The 21,375-nt window shown below is 39.3% G+C and overlaps 1 protein-coding gene across 4 annotated transcripts in view; it reads right to left on the minus strand.

The window, feature by feature from the left end:
• Positions 1-21,375, minus strand: part of ROR1 (receptor tyrosine kinase like orphan receptor 1) — a 420,883-nt gene that overhangs the window by 120,467 nt on the left and 279,041 nt on the right. For all 4 annotated transcript variants that reach the window (XM_054493632.2, XM_063654683.1, XM_063654677.1 and 1 more), the window contains 2 exons: positions 12,789-13,076; positions 12,054-12,084 (listed from right to left, as the gene is read on the minus strand). In XM_054493632.2, coding sequence (XP_054349607.1) covers positions 12,054-12,084; positions 12,789-13,076 — 319 coding nt within the window. The remainder of the gene's footprint in view (positions 1-12,053; positions 12,085-12,788; positions 13,077-21,375) is intronic.

Here is a 21,375-nt window from a genome sequence, read left to right on the forward strand (position 1 = left end):
TCCCTCAAAAAGCTCTATGAGTGTACAAGATGTGATGAATCAATAATGGACCTGCATTCACAAGTCACACATGCAAAGCCATAAATCTTGTTTTCTTATCAGCCTTCTGGGCCTACCAGTCAGGCAAAAAGGTCAGTGCTTTAAAAACACCCACATGGTCCGGGCGCAGTGGCTCATGCCTGTAATCCCAGCACTTCGGGAGGTCGAGGTGGGCAGATTATGAGGTCAGAAGTTCGAGACCATCCTGGCTAACACGGTGAAACCCCATCTCTACTAAAAATACAAAAAATTAGCCGGGCATGGTGGCGGGCGCCTGTAGTCCGAGCTACTCAGGAGGCTGAGGCAGGAGAATGGCATGAACCCGGGAGGCAGAGCTTGCAGTGAGTCAAGATTGTGCCACTGCACTACAGCCTGGGCAAGAGAGCAAGACTCCATCTAAAACGACAACAACAACAACAACAACAAAAACAACAAAAAACACCCACATGAAGACATTAAGAGGCTGAATCCACCACCACACTGCCTCCTGCTACAATCCTTTCATTCAATTTAAAACACAGGCAGTCACCCAATATAGCAGGAGCCTAGTGAAGAAATATGGCAAGAAAATTCTGTTCTATTCAACAGGAGGCAAGTAGAGTCTGCTACTGACCAGCAAAAGGAGCAGTAATTTCCTCTGTACCCAGGAGGGCACAATACCACGGCCACTTCAGAATTTGAGGGAGAGTTTCCAGGTTAGAGTTCCCTGTAAAAATCTTTCACACTGTTTGAAAGTAACTAGATAAGATCTTGTTTAGAATGGACAGGACAGAAGCTCCTGACAGATAAAAGAGGGTGATTAACACCTCAGGGTACAGAAAGAGAATCTAGGAGCAAGTTGCATGAAATCCACAGCAATGAAAAGATCTTACTATAACAGAGGAAATGTTGAGTTTCAGTTAGTCATCAAACGTAGATAGAAAAAAATCATAAAAGACATTAAGTCCAAGTGCTTCACTTTGCAAATAAAGAAACTTGGGACCCAGAGAAAGTAAGCAATTTGCCCAGGGTCACTGGCTAGTGAACTAGCGAATTACATAGAAAGAACTAGTATCTGACCAGGCACCTCTTCTCTAAACCCCTGCTTCTCTAAGTGTGTGAACCAGCAGCACCAGCACCCCCTGGGAAAGTGTAAGAAATGCAGTCCCAGGCCCCCTCCCAGACCTGCTCTTTTAGAATCTGCATTTTAACAACAACCCCAGGTGATCTATACACACATTACAACTTGAGAAGCACTGCTTTAAACTACACTTTGATTTCTCTGGGGTTTTTGGTTCACCTACAGCCAGGGTTGGAATAGTCATTTTCTCCATTCCTTGAGCACCACTTGTTCTGGAACCTGTTGTAGAAGCTGATATTAAAACTTTTAAATATAGGAAGGGAAAGTGTAAATGATGTAGAATGAGGACTTTTGACTGGTTTTGTTCCCGACACCCATTTCTGTGACTTAAAAACAGCTAATCAAAAGACCTGGAACACAGAAAAAAACTTGGTAAAAATGTGTTGAACAAATAAAAAGCCTTGTAATATGTGAAGAAAAGCTTTCAGGACACAGACTTCCAACATTCAATTTAACACACATTTGTTAAGCATCTACTATGTGCTAGCTGCTGTGCTAAGTAGGAGATACATTCATTACTAACAGACCGAGAAACAGAAAGACTGAGAAACTCACAGCCTGGTGAACAAGCTCTCAGAAAGTGTACTCCTAGAAGGCAAGGGTGTATCTTCTCCCTTCTCCCTTTAAATGTGCCCTGCACACAAAGATACCCCTTGCCAATATTCACAAGTACTGTTTTAATTGGAAACTTTCCAGGCTTTATTCATACAGTGGGGATTGTTGAGTAATGGGGGTGGATTGGGACATAAGAGCTTGGCTTCTCAACCTTCTGTACATTTTACTCACTCCCCTACTGGATTAGAAATCCTTCTTATCTAATCTCTCCACACATTCCCTCCATCTGCTCCTTCTCTGCAGAGTGCTGAGTCTAGGATGGTTTGATGAAGAGATGGAGGTTAGCTGCTTTACTGGAGCAATGGCCCTCTGTGTGCTGGCCCAGCTGCCAAGTGACTTCCTGGTCTCCTGTCTACAAGATGCCTCACCCATGAACTCTTGAGTAGCCGTGTTGAAAGTTATACTTGAGTTTATCTTGGGTTGGATATTACATTAGCACTTCTTGAGTTGGGCTAGCACCCAGCTACACTTCTTCACTATGGCTAACACTTGGAAACGGATAAAAGAGGAAAATAGTTCATCAAAAGCTGGTCACTTTGTTCTCTGCAGAAAGGGACTTTGGCCAAAGGCCAATGAGAGAAAAGGAAATAAAGCCTTCAAGGTCTCAGGTTGGGGTTCACAGCTGGAAATATTACCTAACAGAAGAACTCTGGCTGGAAAGAAGGAATAGCCTCTTTGCTCAGATAGCGTTGATGATGATAATGTTAGTAATATTATCAAGCTCCTAATATGCATCAGGTACAGTGCTAGCTACTATATATGCATCATCTTATTATGTCATTTAATCTTCTCAACAACGCTACAAGATAGATTTTTTTTTACCACGCCCTTTTTATAGACTGATTCTGCAGGAGACCACAGAAGATAAAAGAAAAGAAAGAAAGAAAACTTAAATTCATTCAATGCTAATTATACACCAAGTCCCATGTTAGGATTTCTCATATGTCATAAGATAGGTGAGAGAGTGGATATATAGGAAAAAAAACTAATGCTTGTTAAGAATGGAATTTTATGGCATTTTAATTTGCCCTATTTTCATTTTCCTCTCTCAAGTTCTGTGGTAACCGTGAAAACTAGCACCCCAGCAGTCACTAGAGGAGGCAGGATGAATTTGGAGCTCCTCAGTTAACCTAGTGATCAGTTAATGACTGGACAGAGATTTCCTTAAACCTCTTGGCAAAGGGTAGGAGACTTACTGGTTTAAGGAAATTTCTGTCCAATCATTAACTAGTTACTAGGCTAACTGAGTAGAGACATCTCTTTCTCTTTTTTTTTTTTTTAAGATGGAGTCTCGCTCTGTCACCCAGGCTGGAGTGCAGTGGCGTGATCTCGGTTCACTGCAACCTCCGGCTCCCAGGTTCAAGATATTCTCCTGCCTCAGCCTCCTGAGTAGCTGGGATTACAGGCCCATGCCACCATGCCTGGCTAATTTTTGTATTTTTAGTAGAGATGGGGTTTCACCATGTTGGTCAGGCTGGCCTCGAACTCCTGACCTCATGATCCGCCTGCCTCGGCTTCCCAAAGTGCTGGGATTATAGGCATGAGCCACCGCACCTGGCCGAGACTTCTGTCTTTAAAGGGAGTACATGACAGAAAATACAGACTATACAGAATTAATTCAGGAAATTCACCAAACAAATGGCAAAAACAACACACAGCAACATCAGAGGAGAGGCAATCTGATTTCCACAGTTGTCACAATACACTATTTCAATATCCAGTTTTCAACAAAAGTTAGTTCTTTGCCAACAAAATTGGCAAATCTTTAGTTAGACTAGCTAGTCTGACCAAGAAAAAAAAAAGAAGACACCAATTATTAAAATTAGGAATAAAAAAGGGACTATCATTACTGATGTTACAGAAATTAAAAGAATGATAAAGGAATAAAATAACTTAGATAATCTCAATGAAATGGAAAAATTTCTAGAAAGACATAAACTACCAAAACTGACTCAAGAAGAAATAGAAAATTTAAATAGACCTATAACAAGTAAGAAAGTTGAATTAGTAATTTCAAAACTTCCCATGATGAAAAATTCAGGCCCAGATTACTTTTCTGGTGATTATGCCAAACATCTAAATAAAAATCCTTTACAAACTCTTCTTAAAAAATGGAAAAAAAAGGAATACTTCCCAATATATTCTGAGGCCAATATTACCCTTATATCAGAACTAGACAAAGCTATCACAAGAAATGCAAAGCACAGACCAATATATTTTATAAACATGGACTCAAAAATCCTCAACAAAATACCAGCAAGCTGAATCCAGCAAAAGATAAGAAGAAATTATATACCATGGCCAAGTAGGAATTATTCTAATACAAGCTTGGTTTAACATGCAAAAATCAATTAATGTGATATATCACATTAATATAATAAAGGACCAAAAAAAAAAAAACCCACCATGATCATCTAAATGGACACACAAAGAGCATTTGACAAAATCCAATAGCTTTTCATAGTAAAAAACACAGAAGAAAATAAGAATAATAGGGAATTTTCTCAATCTGATAAATGGCATCTATGCAAAAAAGCAGCTAACATCATATTCAACGGTGAAAGACTGAAATCTTTTCACTTAAGATAAGGAAAAAAAACAGATGTCCACTCTCACCACTTCTATTCAACATCGTACTGAGGGTTCTAACCAAGGCAATAAGGCAAGAAAAATAAGTAAATGGCATCCAAATTGAAAAGAAAAAAGTAAAACAATCTCTTTTTGCAGATGACACAAGCTTGTAGATAGAAAATCCTAAAGAATTCACAAAAAAACTGCTAGAGCTAAGAAGCAAGTTAGCAAGGGTATAGGATATAAGATCAATATACAAAAATTAATTGTATCTCTATGTAGTAGCAATGAATAATCTGAGATGATATTAAGTAAAAATTCCATTTCCAATAGCATGAAAGAGAATTAAATACTTAAGAATAAATTTAAGAAAAGAGAGCAAGACTTGCACAGCAAAATCTACAAAACATCATTTAGAGAAGTTAAATAAATGGAAAGACATCCCATGTTCATGGATTAGATGACTTAATACTGTCGAGACAGCAGCACTCCCCAAATTAATCTACAGATTTAATGCCATCCTTATCTATATTCCAGCTGACTTTTTGGCATAAATTAATAAACTGACCCTAAAATTCATATGGAAATGCAAAGCACTGAGAATAACAACAACAAAAAAAGTCTTGAAAAAGAACAATATAGAAAGACGTGATGACTAGTTTTACGTATCAACTGGCAAGGTACAGTACCGAGTTATTCAAACACTAGTCTAGGTGTTGCTGTGAAAGTACTTTATAAATTTTATTAACATCTACAATCAACTGACTGGTTGTAGGAGGTCATCCTCAATAGTTTGGGTGGGCCTGATCCAATCAGATGAAAGGCCTTAAGAGGTATCTCTGAGGAAGAAGAAATTCTACTTGTGGACTACGGCATGAACAACTGCCCAAAAGTTCCCAGCCTGTGCCTCCTGGCTCCCTGCCCTAAGGATTTTAGCAAATTCTTTGTAATACATCTCTTTATATATGTATACACACATAATTTTACTGGTTTTGTTTCTCCAGTGGAATACTAATACAGAGTACTCATATTTCCTGATTTCAAAACTTACTACAAACCTATAGTAATCAAGACTATGTAGAACTGAATAGGGATAGACACATAGACACATGATTAATAGGTTTTAACAGAGTGCCAAGACAATTCAATGGGTAAAGAATGGTCTTTTCATCAAATGATATTGGGACAACAGGATATCCACATGCAAAAGAATGAACCTGGACTCCCACCTCACACTGTATACAAAAATTAATTCAAGATGGACCAAAAACCTAAATGTAAGAGCTAAAACTGTAAATAAAAACTTTTAGGAAAAAAACAGAGGAGTAAATCTTTGTATGCTTGCATTAGGCAATGGTTTTCAAAATCACAACCAACCAAAGAATGGGTAATAAATTGAATGTCATCAAAATGAAAAACTTTTGTGTTTCAAAGAACACTATCAAGAAAATGAAAAGACAATCCATAGAATGAAAGTATTTGCAAATCATATATCTAATAAGGGTATATCCCCAAAATAAGTAACTCTTACACCTCAAGAATAAAAAGACAATTAATTCAATTTAAAAAATGGGTAAAAAGTTTGAAAAAACATTTCCCCAAAGAGAACATATAAATGGCCAATATGAACAGGAAAAGATGCTCAACATCATGAGTCATTAGGAAAATGCAAATCAAAACCACAATGAGATACCATTTCACACTCATGAAGATGGCTATAACAATTTTTTTTTTTTTTTTTTTTTTGGAGATAGAGTCTTGCTGTGTTGCCCAGGCTGGACTGCAATGGCATGATCTCAGCTCACTGCAACCTCTGCCTCCTGGGTTCAGGTGATTCTCCTGCCTCAGCCTCTTGAGTAGCTGGGATTGCAGATGCTCGCCACCACACCCGGCTAATTTTTTGTATTTTTAGTAGAGATGGGGTTTCACCATGTTGGCCAGGCTGGTCTCGAACTCCAGATCTCAGGTGATCCACCCGCCTTGGCCTCCCAAAGTGCTGGGATTACAGGCATGAGCCACTGTGCCCGGCTGGCTATAATAAATTTTAAATAAATAAATAAATAATTTTTAAATAAGGAAAATAAGTGTTGGAGAGCATGTGGAGAAATTGGAACCCATATACTATCCTTCCGCAAATACAAAATGCTACAGCCTCTTTGGAAAACAGTTTTGCAGTTCCTCAAAAAGTTAAACATAGAATTACCATATAACCCAGGAATTCTATTTCTAGGTATATACCCAAGAGAATTGAAAACACATACCCCACAATGCACATGAATGATCACGGCAGCATTATTCAGAATAAGCAAAAAGTAGAAGCAACCCAAATGTCCATCAATAGAAGAAGGGATAAACAAAATGTGGTATAGCCATGCATGGACTGTTATTCAGCCATAAAAAGGATGAAGCACCGATGCATGCTATAATTTATATGAACCTCAACATCCTTATGCTAAGTGAAAGAAGGCAGACACAAAAGGACAAATATTGTCGGACTCTACTTATATGAAATGTCTAGAATAGGCAAATTCATACGGATAGGAAGTAAATTAGAAGCTACTATAGCCGGGAGAAGTTTCTTTTTGAGATGATGAAAATGTTCTAAAATAAGATAGTAGTGAGAGTTGCAAAATTTTGTGAATATAGTAAAAAGACTGAGTTGCACACTTTAAAACAGTGAATTTTATGGTTAACTGTATCTTAATAAAACTGTTATTAAAAAAAGAGAGAAAAGTCCTGGCCCTGGGCCTACATACAAAAAATACACAGAGAATATATGTAATGAGAGTAAAGAGTACGCATGGAACCCTTCGCCTCTTGGGATCTGGCAATGAGTGCTCGCACAATGTAACCAAAACCTTAGACATCTATTGCTGTGACCAGCACTGTTCTGGCCCAGGGAACATTTCTCTACATGTCTTGCCCTCTGTCCTTGGAATAGAAGGTGACCACAACTGCATACTGTCAAAGTTTTGTGTATTGTGACACTGCCAGCGGAGGAGATGGACTCTTCTTAGAGCCTAGGAGAAACTACAGTGGCAGAGCCACTTCAGCAGGAGAAAAGATAAATAAACCAATGTGTCAAATTCTTCTCTCAGTTTGAATGCAAAATATTCTTGCACAACAAACTATCATTCCCAATACTACCAAACATCTATTTTCATTATATTCCAACCAGCACTTCTGAAAGCTCTCACAGATTAGAATAATATTTGCAAGAGTTTTGCATGGCTGAGAAAAACTTTTCAATATCAAGTGTTATGGGTTGAACCATGTCCTCCCAAATATGTATCTTGAAGTCCTAATTTCCAAGTACCTTGGAATGTGACCTTACTTGGAAATAGGTCTTTACAGAGGTAATCAAGTTAATATGAGGTCATCACAGCGGATCCCAATACAGTATGACTGGTGTCCTTATAAAAAGGGGAAATTAAGGGCTACACATATAGGAAGACTATCATGTGAACACCAAGGCAGAGGTTGGGGAGATGCATCTATAAGCCAATGAATACGGAAAAATTCTGACATACTTCTAGAAAGGAGAAATCTTTCCTCATAGCCATAAGAAGGAACCAACCCCATGAACACATTGATCTCATACTTCTAGCCTCCAGAACTATGAGATACTAAATTTCTATTGTTTTTGCCATGCAGTTTGTGATACTTTCCAGCAGCCCAAGAAAATTAACACATTAAAAAAGTCATATTACTCTTAAATTTGTACAAACCTAGGATAATGTATGAAGTATGATACTGACTTATATGATTAAATTATAATATTTTGTAATATATTCTACAATAATGATTATTTGTCATATATGATTCTATTTCTGTGTTTGAACATGGCATGTATAATTCTTAGTTCATTCCCAAATTTAAGTATCACTTTAGGAATTTTATTGATAACTATAGCTGCCACTGGCTCCGGGGAGTGAAGTTTCTCCAAATTAAAATCAGTTTTACAATATAAGAATTACAGCCAGTCATGTTGGCTGGCACCTGTAGTCCCAGCTACTCGGGAGGCTAAGGTGGGAGGATTGCTTGAATGCAGAGGCAGGGGTTGCAGTGAGCCAAGGTCATGCCCCTGAACTCCAGCCTGGATGACAGAGACAGACCCTGTCAAAAAAAAAAGCAAGAATGACAAGGACTTAAGAAATTTGTTCAGGCCGGGTTCAGTACTTCACACCTGTAATCCCAGCACTTTGGGAGGCCAAGGTAGGTGGGTTGCTTGAGGCCAGGAGTTCGAGACCAGCCCGGCCAACATGGAGAAACCCCATCTCTGTAAAACATACAAAAATTTGCCAGGCACAGTAGTGCGTGCCTGTGGTCCCAGCTACTCAGAAGGCTGAGGTGAGAGGATGGCTTGAGCCCAGTAGGCAGAGGTTGCAGTGACCCAAGATCATATACCACTGCACTCCAGCCTGGGTGATAGAGCCAGACCTTGTCTCAAAAAAAAAAAAAAAAGAAAAAGAAAAAGAAAAAGAAAAAAAGAAAAACGAAAAAGAAAAAGAAATTTGTCTAATTTAGCAATGTTATCAATAGAATATGCACTGTAAAAATCTTGTATAAAACAACTTAGGTAGTCATTTTCCTGAAAGCAAGGCAAACAAATTTTTATGGAACTAATATATAACAATCTATGAATTATATATAATATCTTTGGCCCATGAACAAAACATCCAGACATGCATAACAATAATTAAAATAGCCATTTTTGATAGTTCCTGGCTCTTAATCATTCAAAACACCCCATAACTTTCTATGTATTTTAAAATTTTATCGTTAAAAAGGTATATTTGACACTGTGGGAGGATAGAACATATTTTATTCAACAATGTTGCTAGCTTGATTTATAACTTTTAAATATTTAGACATATGGTATGTGAACCTCCACTTGTACTCATGCCCCAGGTCCTATAAGTGTTAGGGGTAGCCAGGACCCAGCAATGACAGAAGAAATGAAGCCTAAATCTATGAACGGAAACCAAACGAAAATATCAAGCTTGTTCCTACTATAAACTAAAATATCATTCTGAAAGCTTCATGTGGAAACCTGATGCAGTCCCTCAGAGGAAGTGACAAGTGCCTTTCTGGGCCATAGTCCCAAGGGTCTCTACAAGCCCTTCCCAGGCAGGAGTTGTGTAGCCCTGTTGCCTCAGTGGACCTCAGCTCTCACCAGGTTTCATATGCCTAATGTGTTTCACAGTCCTTATGTTCTGAATGTTAGAGTTGGGTCATAGATGCTTTTATTTCTTTTGCAGTAACTCTGTGCCACTTTCAAATAAACAGAGCAATTTATAACTGTATTTCACTCCTCTTTTGGAAATAGTAGTGTACAATTTGACAAACAACCTTTAGAGGGACCTCGATGTTGTGATATTCCCCATGGCTATCATTTTGTTATCTTCTGCCTGTCCCCTTGGAGAGAGGGTTGGCTGCCTATTGCGGGCTACTCCGAGGCTAGGGATGGGAACCAGCATTCTTTTTGGGAGTTAGTCTCAGGAAGTGAAGAACTCCTAGAGACAGGGGAAGTGGTGGCAATTAAGAGAAGAGATAAAGAGCAGGATGCATCACTGGGAAAGAAAAGAAAAAAGGTATCAAAATGCCAACTAGGAATGCCAAAAACAGAATGGAGATGTAACTGCAAAAGGCCCCATGGGATTTCCAATTTGAATTGTATTTTATTGTAACTCCCTGCAAGCAAACATGGTAACTATACATTTCATGCTATTACCAACTAATGTAATAGATAATCTGACAGCTAATATAAAACACAGATGCGTGATATCAAAGGATACTTTTTAGCTGTGGTTGAGCATCTTTAAGGAACTTCAATACCCTCTCCATAGATATCGGTTCACAACAGTGGTATAAAATCTTTGTATAAAATTAAAAACCACGAGAGACCTAGACTGGGTTCATCAGAAAGACAGCAGTGAAGAATGAAAACTTCAAGAACATAGAAGGATATAATCATAATTTTGATAATAAAAAGAACTCTAATGCAAATACAACAGGCTGAAAGTCAACAACACAGTACTTAATAGTAAAGGCAGATTAGTGAACCACATTAATCAGCCTGGGATATAGATTATCAGCCACATTTGAAACACAGATTAACAGGAACAAATAAGGTACCAGGGTGGGAGACATTTTTACAAGTAACAAAAGTTTTCATCTTTGTTTAACTAAGACTTCAAAAGGATTCCACATATAACCAATGGTGAGACCATTGAAAAAAAAAAAAGCAGATTAGCATAAAGAAATGCAAGGCAGAGTGACCAAATTTCTGACCTGTTTTAAGATCAATCAGCATTTTCTACCTGGGCAAGTAGAATGCAATTAGCACTTGAGTGATTTTAAAGACTCTTTTACAGCTGCCTTTAACTAGCTGATGAAATAGCAGAACTGTGTGGCTGAAGGCCAATGTTTATTTTTACCCATTACCTATTTCATTAATGGGATTGTGGGCCACTGGGCCTCCAGGCACACACAAATGTATTAAAATACCCCACACTGTAATTAAGTGGCACAGAGGGGATTGGAGCAAATTAAGTGGCTGTTATATTTGCCATAGGTGTAGTCTAGATCAGACATTTTGATGCTCTTGTGGCAGAGCCACAAAAATTTTATTTCAAAAGTCTACAGAGTATTGAGGATTTTTTTTTGTAGAGTAAGAGTTTTAATAAGTGGGTCCTTCCCCCAAAATAAAAATATAGATAAAGAAAAATGCCCCAAGTAGATACTCTTAAAGTGAAAGATGAGAATCCTTTAGCCAGAACAAAGGACAAATGCATCAACAATAGCATCAGTGAAAGAAATTGGACCTTAAAACTCCATTAACAAGGGACTCAAAATGAATCAAACTTCCATGCAACTCTCAGTCCAAGCTTGGGACTTTCTTTCCCAGTGTAAGTTAGAACTTCTGCTTTTTAATTTAATTTAATTTAATTAATTTATTTATTTATATTTTTGAGATGGAGTCTCGCTCTGTCGCCCAGGCAGGAGTGCAGTGGCGCCATCTCTGCTCACTGCAAGCTCCGCCTCCCGGGTTCGCGCCATTCTCCTGCCTCAGCCTCCCGAGTAGCTGGGACTACAGGCGCCCGCCACCACGCACGGCTAATTTTTTGTATTTTTAGTAGAGACGGGGTTTCACCATGTTAGCCAGGATGGTCTCAATCTCCTGACCTCGTGATCCACCCACCTCGGCCTCCCAAAGTGCTGGGATTACAGGCGTGAGCCACCGCACCCAGCCAGAACTTCTGCTTTTGAGTTCTTTAAAGGGAATAAAAAATAAAGTGATTACCTAATTGTTGCCCTGATCAATAATGAATTCATCAAAAATGCTTGCAGAAACATAGACCCTGAGAGTAAAGGTTCCTATGCCAGCACTATATCATTTTTTGTTTGATTTTACCAAATCAATCCATTGTTGCCACTAAATGTTAGATTCCTTCTAAAACAGTAAATGGAAGATTTTTGCTTTGATCATTCAGAATCAACATTACTACACTTGAGAATTCTTCCAGTGGTGGTCTCCTGTGAATCTTTAGAGCAGAGAACAAGCAAAATGGAATGAGGGCAGGGCAAAATGGAATGACATCTGGAAGTCAGTATTTTGGCTCAAGAAGAGGATAACATTGCCTTTGCCCTAGAAAACCACGGAGAAACACTTAGAAATGACAAGAAAGGAGATAAAAGTACTTACGAGTATCCTGGACTTGCAGTGGGAGGGGGGCCTGAAGAAATGAAAGAAAAACAAAAGAAACAGTTAGTCTAGATTATTGGAGGGTGAGTATGGATACACTCAAATCATTACAAATTAAAGTTCTCAACCACCCAGAGGTAGTATTTATTTTTCTGGAATTTATTGTTTTGCTCTATTCCCCCAACCATCTCTATGAAAAAAAAAAATACCAGTGAGAACGTGTCTATGTCTCACAATTCAGGGCCTGAAAACGCTAAGATGAGTGCTAAAAAATGAGTTAATCGAGTAAGCATCCTCAAACTATGCAGGGAGTTTCCAGTGGGCTGAGTGGTAGCATGAAGGTGTTGATTGCAACAGTGAGTGGGGCTTCCTTCTAGTCCTTGATGGCAGGAAAAGGGCTATGCACGCTGCAAACATTTCCAACTTCTTGGACAAGAAGCATCCTTGTTGAAAAGAGCTCAATGGCACGATGGTTTCAATTAGGGGCTGTGAGGTCAGAAAGATCCGGACCTCATTCCTGCTCTGCTGTTTACTAGCTGTGTAACATGGTAACTAACTGCTGGGCCTTGGTTTACTTATTTGTAAAATGGGTACAACCGTACCAGGTTTAGGGTTGTGGGCACAGAGTACATTCTCATTAAGTGTGCATTCCTTCCTTCCTGTCCCTGTGGACTCTAGCCATCCTACCACATTGGGCTGAGGGCCAAAGTCCATCCCCAGTAGGGGTCTGCTTACCAAACTTGACAAACAAGACTCCAGTGGAAGAAACCACCTCCTTGCCGTTTGTTGCCACGCACTGGAAGTAGCCTGTGTCTGTGGTGTCGAGGTTTCTAATCCGCAGCCGAGAGCCGTAGATGGTGGACCTAAAGGAGAGCCTCCGGGGCTCCTGGACCACAGGAGCATCATTTTTGAACCAGCGGATGGTGGGAGGTGGATTCCCAGAGACTTTGCAGTGCAGTTCTGCTGTCTGGCCCAGGGACGTGGTGATGTTATTCATTGGTTCATCAAGGGTCAGGTAAGAATCTGTGAGCACAGAGAGGAGGCAGGTGAGAGGGGCAGACAGCTTGAGAGGGCTTCCAAGCAGCCAAATCTCCTCCAGTGTACCCTTGGGATCACAGAGAGGCTGAGCAGGAGAGGCAGGTGAGACAGACAAGGAAAGAAACAATCACATTGACTCAGACCAGAGGACTGCTAAATAACCACCCACAGAGCCTGCTGCTTGGAAGAAAATTTGTCACTAATCAGAGTATAAAACCCAAAGTCTCCAAATGACTACATGAATGAGCTTTTGTGCTTCAGATAAAAAAATCATATTTTGGAACAAACATTCCTTGTTCCAAATTCCAACATAGCAAAAGAGAGAGAAAATAAAGTTCACCTCAAATCTCCCCACCCAAAAATAACACCATTTTTAACATCCTGGCAAACATCCTTCCAGTTTGCTCACTTTTGATAAGAAAGGAAGCATCAAAAATTGGAAAAGTAGGAGCAACACATTCATATCCACATGGCACAAGATCAGAAAGGATGCCTGAAACTTTCATGTTACTGACAATATAAGGTTATGAAGGCCAGGTCAGAGGCAGACAGAGTAATAAAGCAATGGACATTTCCATATTACTCATATCAACCATAACATGTTACAATATGTAATTATTTCGATCACATATATATAGATTAATTCATATACAATACTGTGCAATATACAGATCTTAGTTATACAGGTCTATGAGTACAGGCAAATGCATATACTCATGTAACAAATGTCCCTATCTTGATAGAACATCAACACCCCAGAAAGTACCCCCACAATCTTTTGTAGTTGGTCCCTGCTCCCAACCACTCCCTCCCACCCCACCTTGAAGCAACTAAGGTTCTAATTTCTATTACCGTAGGTTAATTTTGCCTGTTTCAGAATTTCATATAAATGGAATCATGCTGCATGTATATTTTGCTTTGGCTCCTCTTAAGATTTATTGCACTATAAATTTTAATAACAAAATAAGTTTTATTTAAGCTTATTCTTCAATCAAGTATTTAAACATCAATATTAATATTAGTTGTAGAATCCAATTGCAGATAAAATTATTTATTTATTTTTAATTAAATTTGATTCTTTAAAAACGTGCTCTGTTATTCATGTGTAGGGAGCTTTCTTTGGTTTTATTTTTCCTAAGCACCCTTTCTTGGATAGATCCCCTGCCATACCTTCTCATTGTCCTATGTCCTTCCATAGGTCCAAGTCTGGGGTAACTTGTTCAGCAGAGCTATAAGCCCCATAAGGGCAGGGATGGGAATGTTCTGGTCATCACTGCATCCTCAGTGTATACTACTGTCTAGCAGTGTTATCCACCAGAACTTTCTGCAATGATGGAAATGTTCTATAGTCTGCACTGTCTGATTGATAGCCACTAGTCACACAGGGCTTAACGAATGCAAGAAATATGGCTGGAGCAACTGAAAACTGAATTTTTAAATTTAAATAGCCACATGTGGCTAGTGGGTACTGTACTGGACAGCACAGGTAGAATGCAACAAATTTGTTGAATTTAATAGAAGTTTATTGAAAACTAACATTTTTCTGAGCTATTTAACTGGGTAATTTAATTGCCCAAATGTCTGTAAAATGAGTTCATAAATGCTAAAAATAATTGATTCATTATTTGCTTTAATTCCAACCCTCCCAAATTCAGAAGGAACATTGTTAATGTCTGGGCAGCCTCACAGGAGTGTGTCTCATATATGAATGGCATTTATCACGTGTGCAGTAGGAAAGAGATTAAGCATGACTACTGCATTACCATAATGACACTTTCCATCTCACTTAAGCCAGTGAATAATTATCCTTCACAACAGATTCATGAGCCCATAAATGATCTTGCTAATGCTTTGCTTCCTAACATTTATATTTTGATCTCTATCTTTGGGCATGTTTCTCTAATCTATATACATCTATACTCAATCCACGAATGTGCTTGCTCATGGATATAAGCACATATGTTCCTAAGATGTTTGAGGTATGCCCAGAAAGGAGGGAGACTAATTAGCAGATGGCTCTATGGAACCACTATCATGCCTTTATAGCCCCATATCATTCATTGAGAATAGATAACTATGTACCCTTTGTGGAGAGAAACTTAGAGATAGCAATCACATAAAAATGCCACTATAAGCATAGTGATTAATACTCCATTGGACAGGTTCTGGAATTTGATTGGCTGGGTTTGAATTCAGGTCAGCCCCTTGCCTATCTGTGTGACTTTGGGCAAGTTACTAAACCTCTTTGTACCTCAGTTTAACCAACTGAAAAACAGAAATAATAAACAGGGCTCCATCTGAGGGGAACTGTTAGAAGAGGATTAAAATGAAAGTGGGTGACATCTGGGAAGCACTTCTACCAGTGTTTGGCAAAAAGTAAGCACTCAAAAATGTTAATTAATGTTGTTACTATTGTTTTTATAACAATAACTTCTGTATACCACTTTTCACATGACAAAATGTTTTCACAGCCTCTGTCTCCTGTTATCCTCTAACAATCTAGAGAAGTAAGAAAGGCACATTAATTACTATGATTTCCAGTGCAGATGAGGAAGTCATGTCTCAGAGATTAGCAGACTTGCCCCATGGATACACAGGAAACTGCCCAAAGCTTCCATCACTAATGGCCTTTAATCCTCAGGCTCTGCCAAGCACCTAAAGAAAGTCCATTTGAGGCAGCTGGCCAGTTCTGGACCAATAATGGACTATTTTGAAATCCTGCTATATGCTAGGGTTTTACTTTAGTATTCACCTGTATGCTAACCTTGCAAGGGAGAAGTCATTATCACTGTTTTACAGTGAGGAAACCTAGGATCAGAGAGGTTTAGTGACTTGCCGGAGGCCTTGTGGCAGAACTGAGGTCCAATTTACATCTCTCTGGCTGCTAAGCCCAACTCTTTTCACTCCACCAGACTGCTTTGGCACCATGGGACCCATTGAGGGCTGGGATTTGGTACCATGAGACCCATGGAGAGTTGGAATATCTCCCTAAACCAAGGTGGGCCGTGGACACACATATACCCACAGGGTTGTGCTCTTCCCCTAACTTCAGCCAAGACTGTCTGGTTAATGGGCCTAAGCTTTAGCCACGGGTGCTAGCTGATGTTCTTTCTGGTTTCCCTCCAGAGGTCAGGCACCTCACCTGATCTGCTCTATAAAATATCTATCTAAAAACAAACATGAGGGTTGCAGGGCACCTTGAAATCAGTGTAGTAGATGACCCAAGCAGTGTGTTTCCAGAGAGAACAAAAGAAATGTAAATAGATCTTTGTGTTTACTGAACAAAGGAGCCTTGCCACAAACAGGGAATTTGGTTTTAACTTTTCACTGACAAAGAAGAAGGTTCAAATTTGTTGGCCATCTGTAGCTGCTTATTTAGTAAGCAGAACTAATAGACCTTCAGAGAACACCTGGGCATCCCAGCAAAGATGTCCAGTCCAGAAGGAATTCACACTGGACTCAAGTAGCAGTTCTGTCACTCACTAGCGATGTGTGTCAGACCATCACTTCCCCTCGCTGGGCTTTGGATTCATAATCTGGGCCTTTGGGGTTGGGTCTGCTTCTTCTGAGACAGTTTGTGTTTCTATATGGGCAGCTGCAGAACAACTGGATGACAGGCAGCAGGTGTCCAGTGAGCTTGAATGCCAGACAAAGCAATCTGGCTTTTATGTGTAAACCTGGCTGTTTGTACATTTTTCAGTGGTTTGATTCAGTAGCTCTGATGATATGTGCTTGAGCTATGGAAGATTTCTCACCCTTTTTTCCCTTCTTCCCTAGACCGCAAATGTCGAGATGGCAGATGGTAAGTGGGAGGTAGGGTATAGTCTGGCTTAAGGGAAAAGTTCCAGTCCCACTGAATCCATCTCTAGCTCTGTGTCCCTGAACAAATGATGTCTTCCAGTGCTAATACTGGTAATAATGATGACGATGACACTGACAACAATAACGATATCATAATGATGGTGGTAATACCTAACACCTAATTGGTATTTATCATTATGACAGTTATTGTTATGAACATTTTACACATGGAAAACAGAGAGGGTAAGGCACAGAGAGGGTAAGACAGTTGTCCAAGATCACACAGACAGTAAGTAGAAGTGAGATTTAAAACAAATTATTTTGGCTCCCGAGTCCATGCTATAGGATAGAAGTTCTCAATTTTTTTGGTCTCAGGACTCCTAGATAATCTTTAAAATATTGATGCCGCTGAGGGGAGAAAGTTTTAAAATATTTGTTTATTAACTTATTTAAAAATAAAAACAATCCCATTGCTTAACATAAATATTTTAATAAAATATTTAGTAAAAATAATATTTTCCACACACATATACCAAAAATAGTGAGAAAAGTGGCATTTTTTAAAATATTGAATATCTATTATTTGCCTTAAAACCAGACAGCTGAAGCCTCCTGTTTCAGCGTTCAATCTGTTGAGGTATGTTGTTTTAGTTGAAGAAAATCTGGCTTTGCACAGTTGGAAAAGGGAAGGGTTTTTAATAGTCTTTCAGATAATTTAGGATATTCTTCTTTGATACTACAACAAAATTCGATAGGTGGTAGTTTCTTAAAGGTTGGTTGCAATGTGAAATCTGAAATCATATCAATAAACTTTTCATAATCTATTAAATTATAATGGATTGATTTATCTTGTACTTTGAATGGTTATTCTACCTACATACGATTTTGTAACATCATGCATTGCCCATTTAGAAAACACTGGTTTACTGAGTTATGTTCGTTTTCAAAATGTGGACACCCTTACTTATCTAATATAGAAAATTCAAAAGCATTAATATCACCACCAGTGTCATCAGTTATGATTAGGAAGAAGTTGTCAAGCTCGTGATGGTGGCTAAAACTTTCGCAAAATTCTAACTTTTTCTGGAAAGTTCAAATTTTATTATTGGCAACTAATACTACTGTTTCCTTCAAGCGGCAGGTTCATTTTGCTCATTTTAAAGAATATTCAAGAATAACTAACCATAATTTTTCTGTCAGTCATTCTTTAAAGTAAAAGTGGCTAGTTCAGCTCAGAACTCAAATGCTTTTCTTTGAGACAGTCATAGTATTTGGCAGGAGTACTTTACGTATACTGCCCATCTGCCATATGAAATATTAAAAATATATGTATTCAAGGGTCAAGATTTAATACAATTAATAATTTTTACTGCTTCATGGAAGACATTCTTAAGTGCAATTGGCTTTTTTTTTTTTTTTCAACTACAAGTATATGGCAGTGGAACGTACAGTGACCACTAGTTTGGTACAGTTGGTGCCATTGTCTGAATTTGTTTGAGCAGTTTCACCCACCATTGCTTTTGCACAATTAGGATGGGTAAACCGCAGTTCAGAAGACTTAACAGCCTATCCCAGAGTTCACAGCTAATAAAAGGCAAAGCCAGGATTTGGACACCAAGCCCAGCGCTGTTTCCATCACACTCCATAGCTGCCCTTTCCCAGCCCTCGGGGTCCTAGACTGGTGTAAGGCTTTCAGAACAAAATGGGTTAGCTCAGGCCTTGAGCAGTATGAGTCAGAGAGCGGAGTGGCTTGGATGGCATGTTTTCTATTTCTGAACAAGCAGTTTGGGGCTTTGGGGCAATCCCAAGCGATTGTGTCAGATCTGGGCAAAAGTTTAGGACTCTGAATTAAAAAGGATTTGTTATTTTTACAATGTAGGAAAATGAAATGCCAGTATCCTTTTAGTGCCACCATTTTCTCCCATTAACAATAGAAAGTGTTGATCATAGCTAACATTTTTCTGAGCATTTACAAAATGCCAGGCACTATTCTGAGCATCTTACACACTTTAATTTAAACTTGACAACAATCCTATGAGGTAGACTCTAAAATTGACCTCATTTTAGAGATAAGGAAATTGAGACACAGAGAAGTTAAGAATTTCCCAAAGTCACACAGCTAGAAAGCGGCAGAGCCAGGACCCAAACCCATGCCTTTGAACAGCAGAGACCATATTATGATCTGATGCAATCAGATTCCCAATCAATCCAACCTGTAGTCTTTCATTGTCCTTTGCACCACTCATAACCTGGACTAAAAAATATTCTTGCCTTTTTATGAGTCCATCAAGCACGTGACAATACCCACTGGTACTGAAAACAACTAAATCACCACTAGCTGCTTATGACGTAACTGGAAGTCATCATTGAGAATGAGCTTTTTAAATACAGCGCAGGCATGGTCTGCGCTGAGGCTTAATGAACCAGAAAAAGCAAACTGCAAGAAAAAAGTTAGTTTATGACCTCTCTGGGAATTGAGACTCTATTTCCTCCTTTTTACATTTTTTTGTATTCCCCTCAGCACTTCATGTGTTATTGTGAACTTCGTAGGCATTTAATAAATGCTGGTTGATGAAGTAAATGGAAGACTCAAGTGAATTTTAGGCAAATTAGCTTTGGAGACACCCCATTTATTATTTACCCACTTGACAAGATGTCACATCCACAAATCCACAAATCCTTCCCAACATTTATTACTTAATTTTCAAAGTGCCCCCATCTCTCCTCAGGGAGGAAGGTGGGGCCAAGTGTTATATTCCCATTTTGACAGGTGAGAGAAACTGAGATATAAAGAGTTGAGCAGTCCATTGCCATGGCAACCCAGCCAGTCAGCCAAGGAGCCAGTCACAATTAGGTTTAGGGCCTGGGTCTCGGTATCAAAAGAGGCACATGCCAAAATCCTAGCCTCCCACATGACTGATGCTTTTCAGAAGAGGGAGGAGGTTCCCAACATGAAATAAAATGCTTAGCTAAACATAAAGGAAGGCTGCCAAACACAGTTAGGTCATCGCATTTGACTTGGAGAGAACATTCTGTTCACGCTATCAACCTGCATTCACTTTCAGCACACTTCACCATAAATACTTCTGACTCACTATCTCGGGAAATATTTTTTATCTTAATAAACTCAATGCAAAGCATAATCTAAATCAGCTTGCACATTCTTGAGTCGAAGCCACAAGCTGAGTTTAATAAAATCAGCCAAAAATAGCAGGGGACTTCTGAATAACCACAGTTCGTTATCTGACACAGGGCTGCTGGGAAGTCCTGTGGAAGTCCTGAACACACAGAGCTGAAGGTAAAAGCAAGAGGTGGGTAACCTGAAGGTATGAAGGGATCCAAACCATCGGATGACCCCACCTGCTGGATCTTAGTTCTCACCGGACATCTCACTGGAGGTGCTGCTTATAATAAAACAGACTGCGTCACACCAACCAAGAGCGTGGGCTCTGGAGCCAGACTGCTCGGCTTCATATCTGAGCACCACCTTTTACTTGCTGTGATTTAACCTCTCTAAGCCTCAGTTTCCTCAAATGTGAAATGGGCTAATAATGATACCTACCTATTAGGGATGTTGTGGGGGTTAAAAGGATTTAATCCATCTCTGGAATATCAAAAGCATTCCAGAAAAAAATACTGATACCTGGGTCCCACCCCTAGAGATTCGAATTTAATTGTTCAAGGATGGAATCCAGACATGAGCATTTTTAAAAGGCCTTCTCCAAATGATTCTCCTGTGCAGTGAATAAGAGAACAACTGGCTACAGTAGCTATCACTATCATTTCCTGACCCCTGATTCTTGCCTGGCTTCCTGTTAAACCCTGTAATTCATTTATTCCTCAAAAATCCTCAGGAGTATCCTCCACTACAATCCCTTGTTTACAAGAAGAAACCAATGCCGAGACATTAAGTGTGTTGCCTAAGGTCACATTACTGATAGAGAGGGAAGCCGCATCTCCAACCCAGCCCTTCGTCTTGCACTCTCCAGTATCCAAACCTCTGCCCCAGGTTAAGTACCGAGGTGGCACAACGAAGATAAACATTATCTGGGTGAATGAACCTGCTGGAAACCAGGGGATATGATGGTTAAAAGTGAAAAGAAAAGAAGTACTGTGCTGGGCTGGGTGCTGGCCGAACACATTTTCTTGAAAACACAAGGACTAATGCATCAAGCTGAGCTTGGGCTATTGATTACAGAGTAGTAAGAGTGGGTTTAAAGAGTATCCACTGGACCAAAGACAACAAATGGCCAATAATGTGCCTCCTTTTTGGGGAGAGAACACACATACATTAATAATGGTTCTGCAAATATGCACTTAGAGCAAAACCCCCTATAAATCAGGGTTAATGGGGAAAGACAGCCACCTTTATAGTTCTTTCCTTAGGAAGCCCAGTTAGCATGTGGTGCAACTCAAAGGAGTTTAAGAAAACTTGGACTTCGCTACTTGAAGAGGCTTATTTTAATGAATAGGTCTTTTTTAC

Source organism: Pongo pygmaeus, chromosome 1, assembly GCF_028885625.2.
Source record: "Pongo pygmaeus isolate AG05252 chromosome 1, NHGRI_mPonPyg2-v2.0_pri, whole genome shotgun sequence".
In the NCBI taxonomy this organism is placed as follows: Eukaryota; Metazoa; Chordata; class Mammalia; order Primates; family Hominidae; genus Pongo; species Pongo pygmaeus.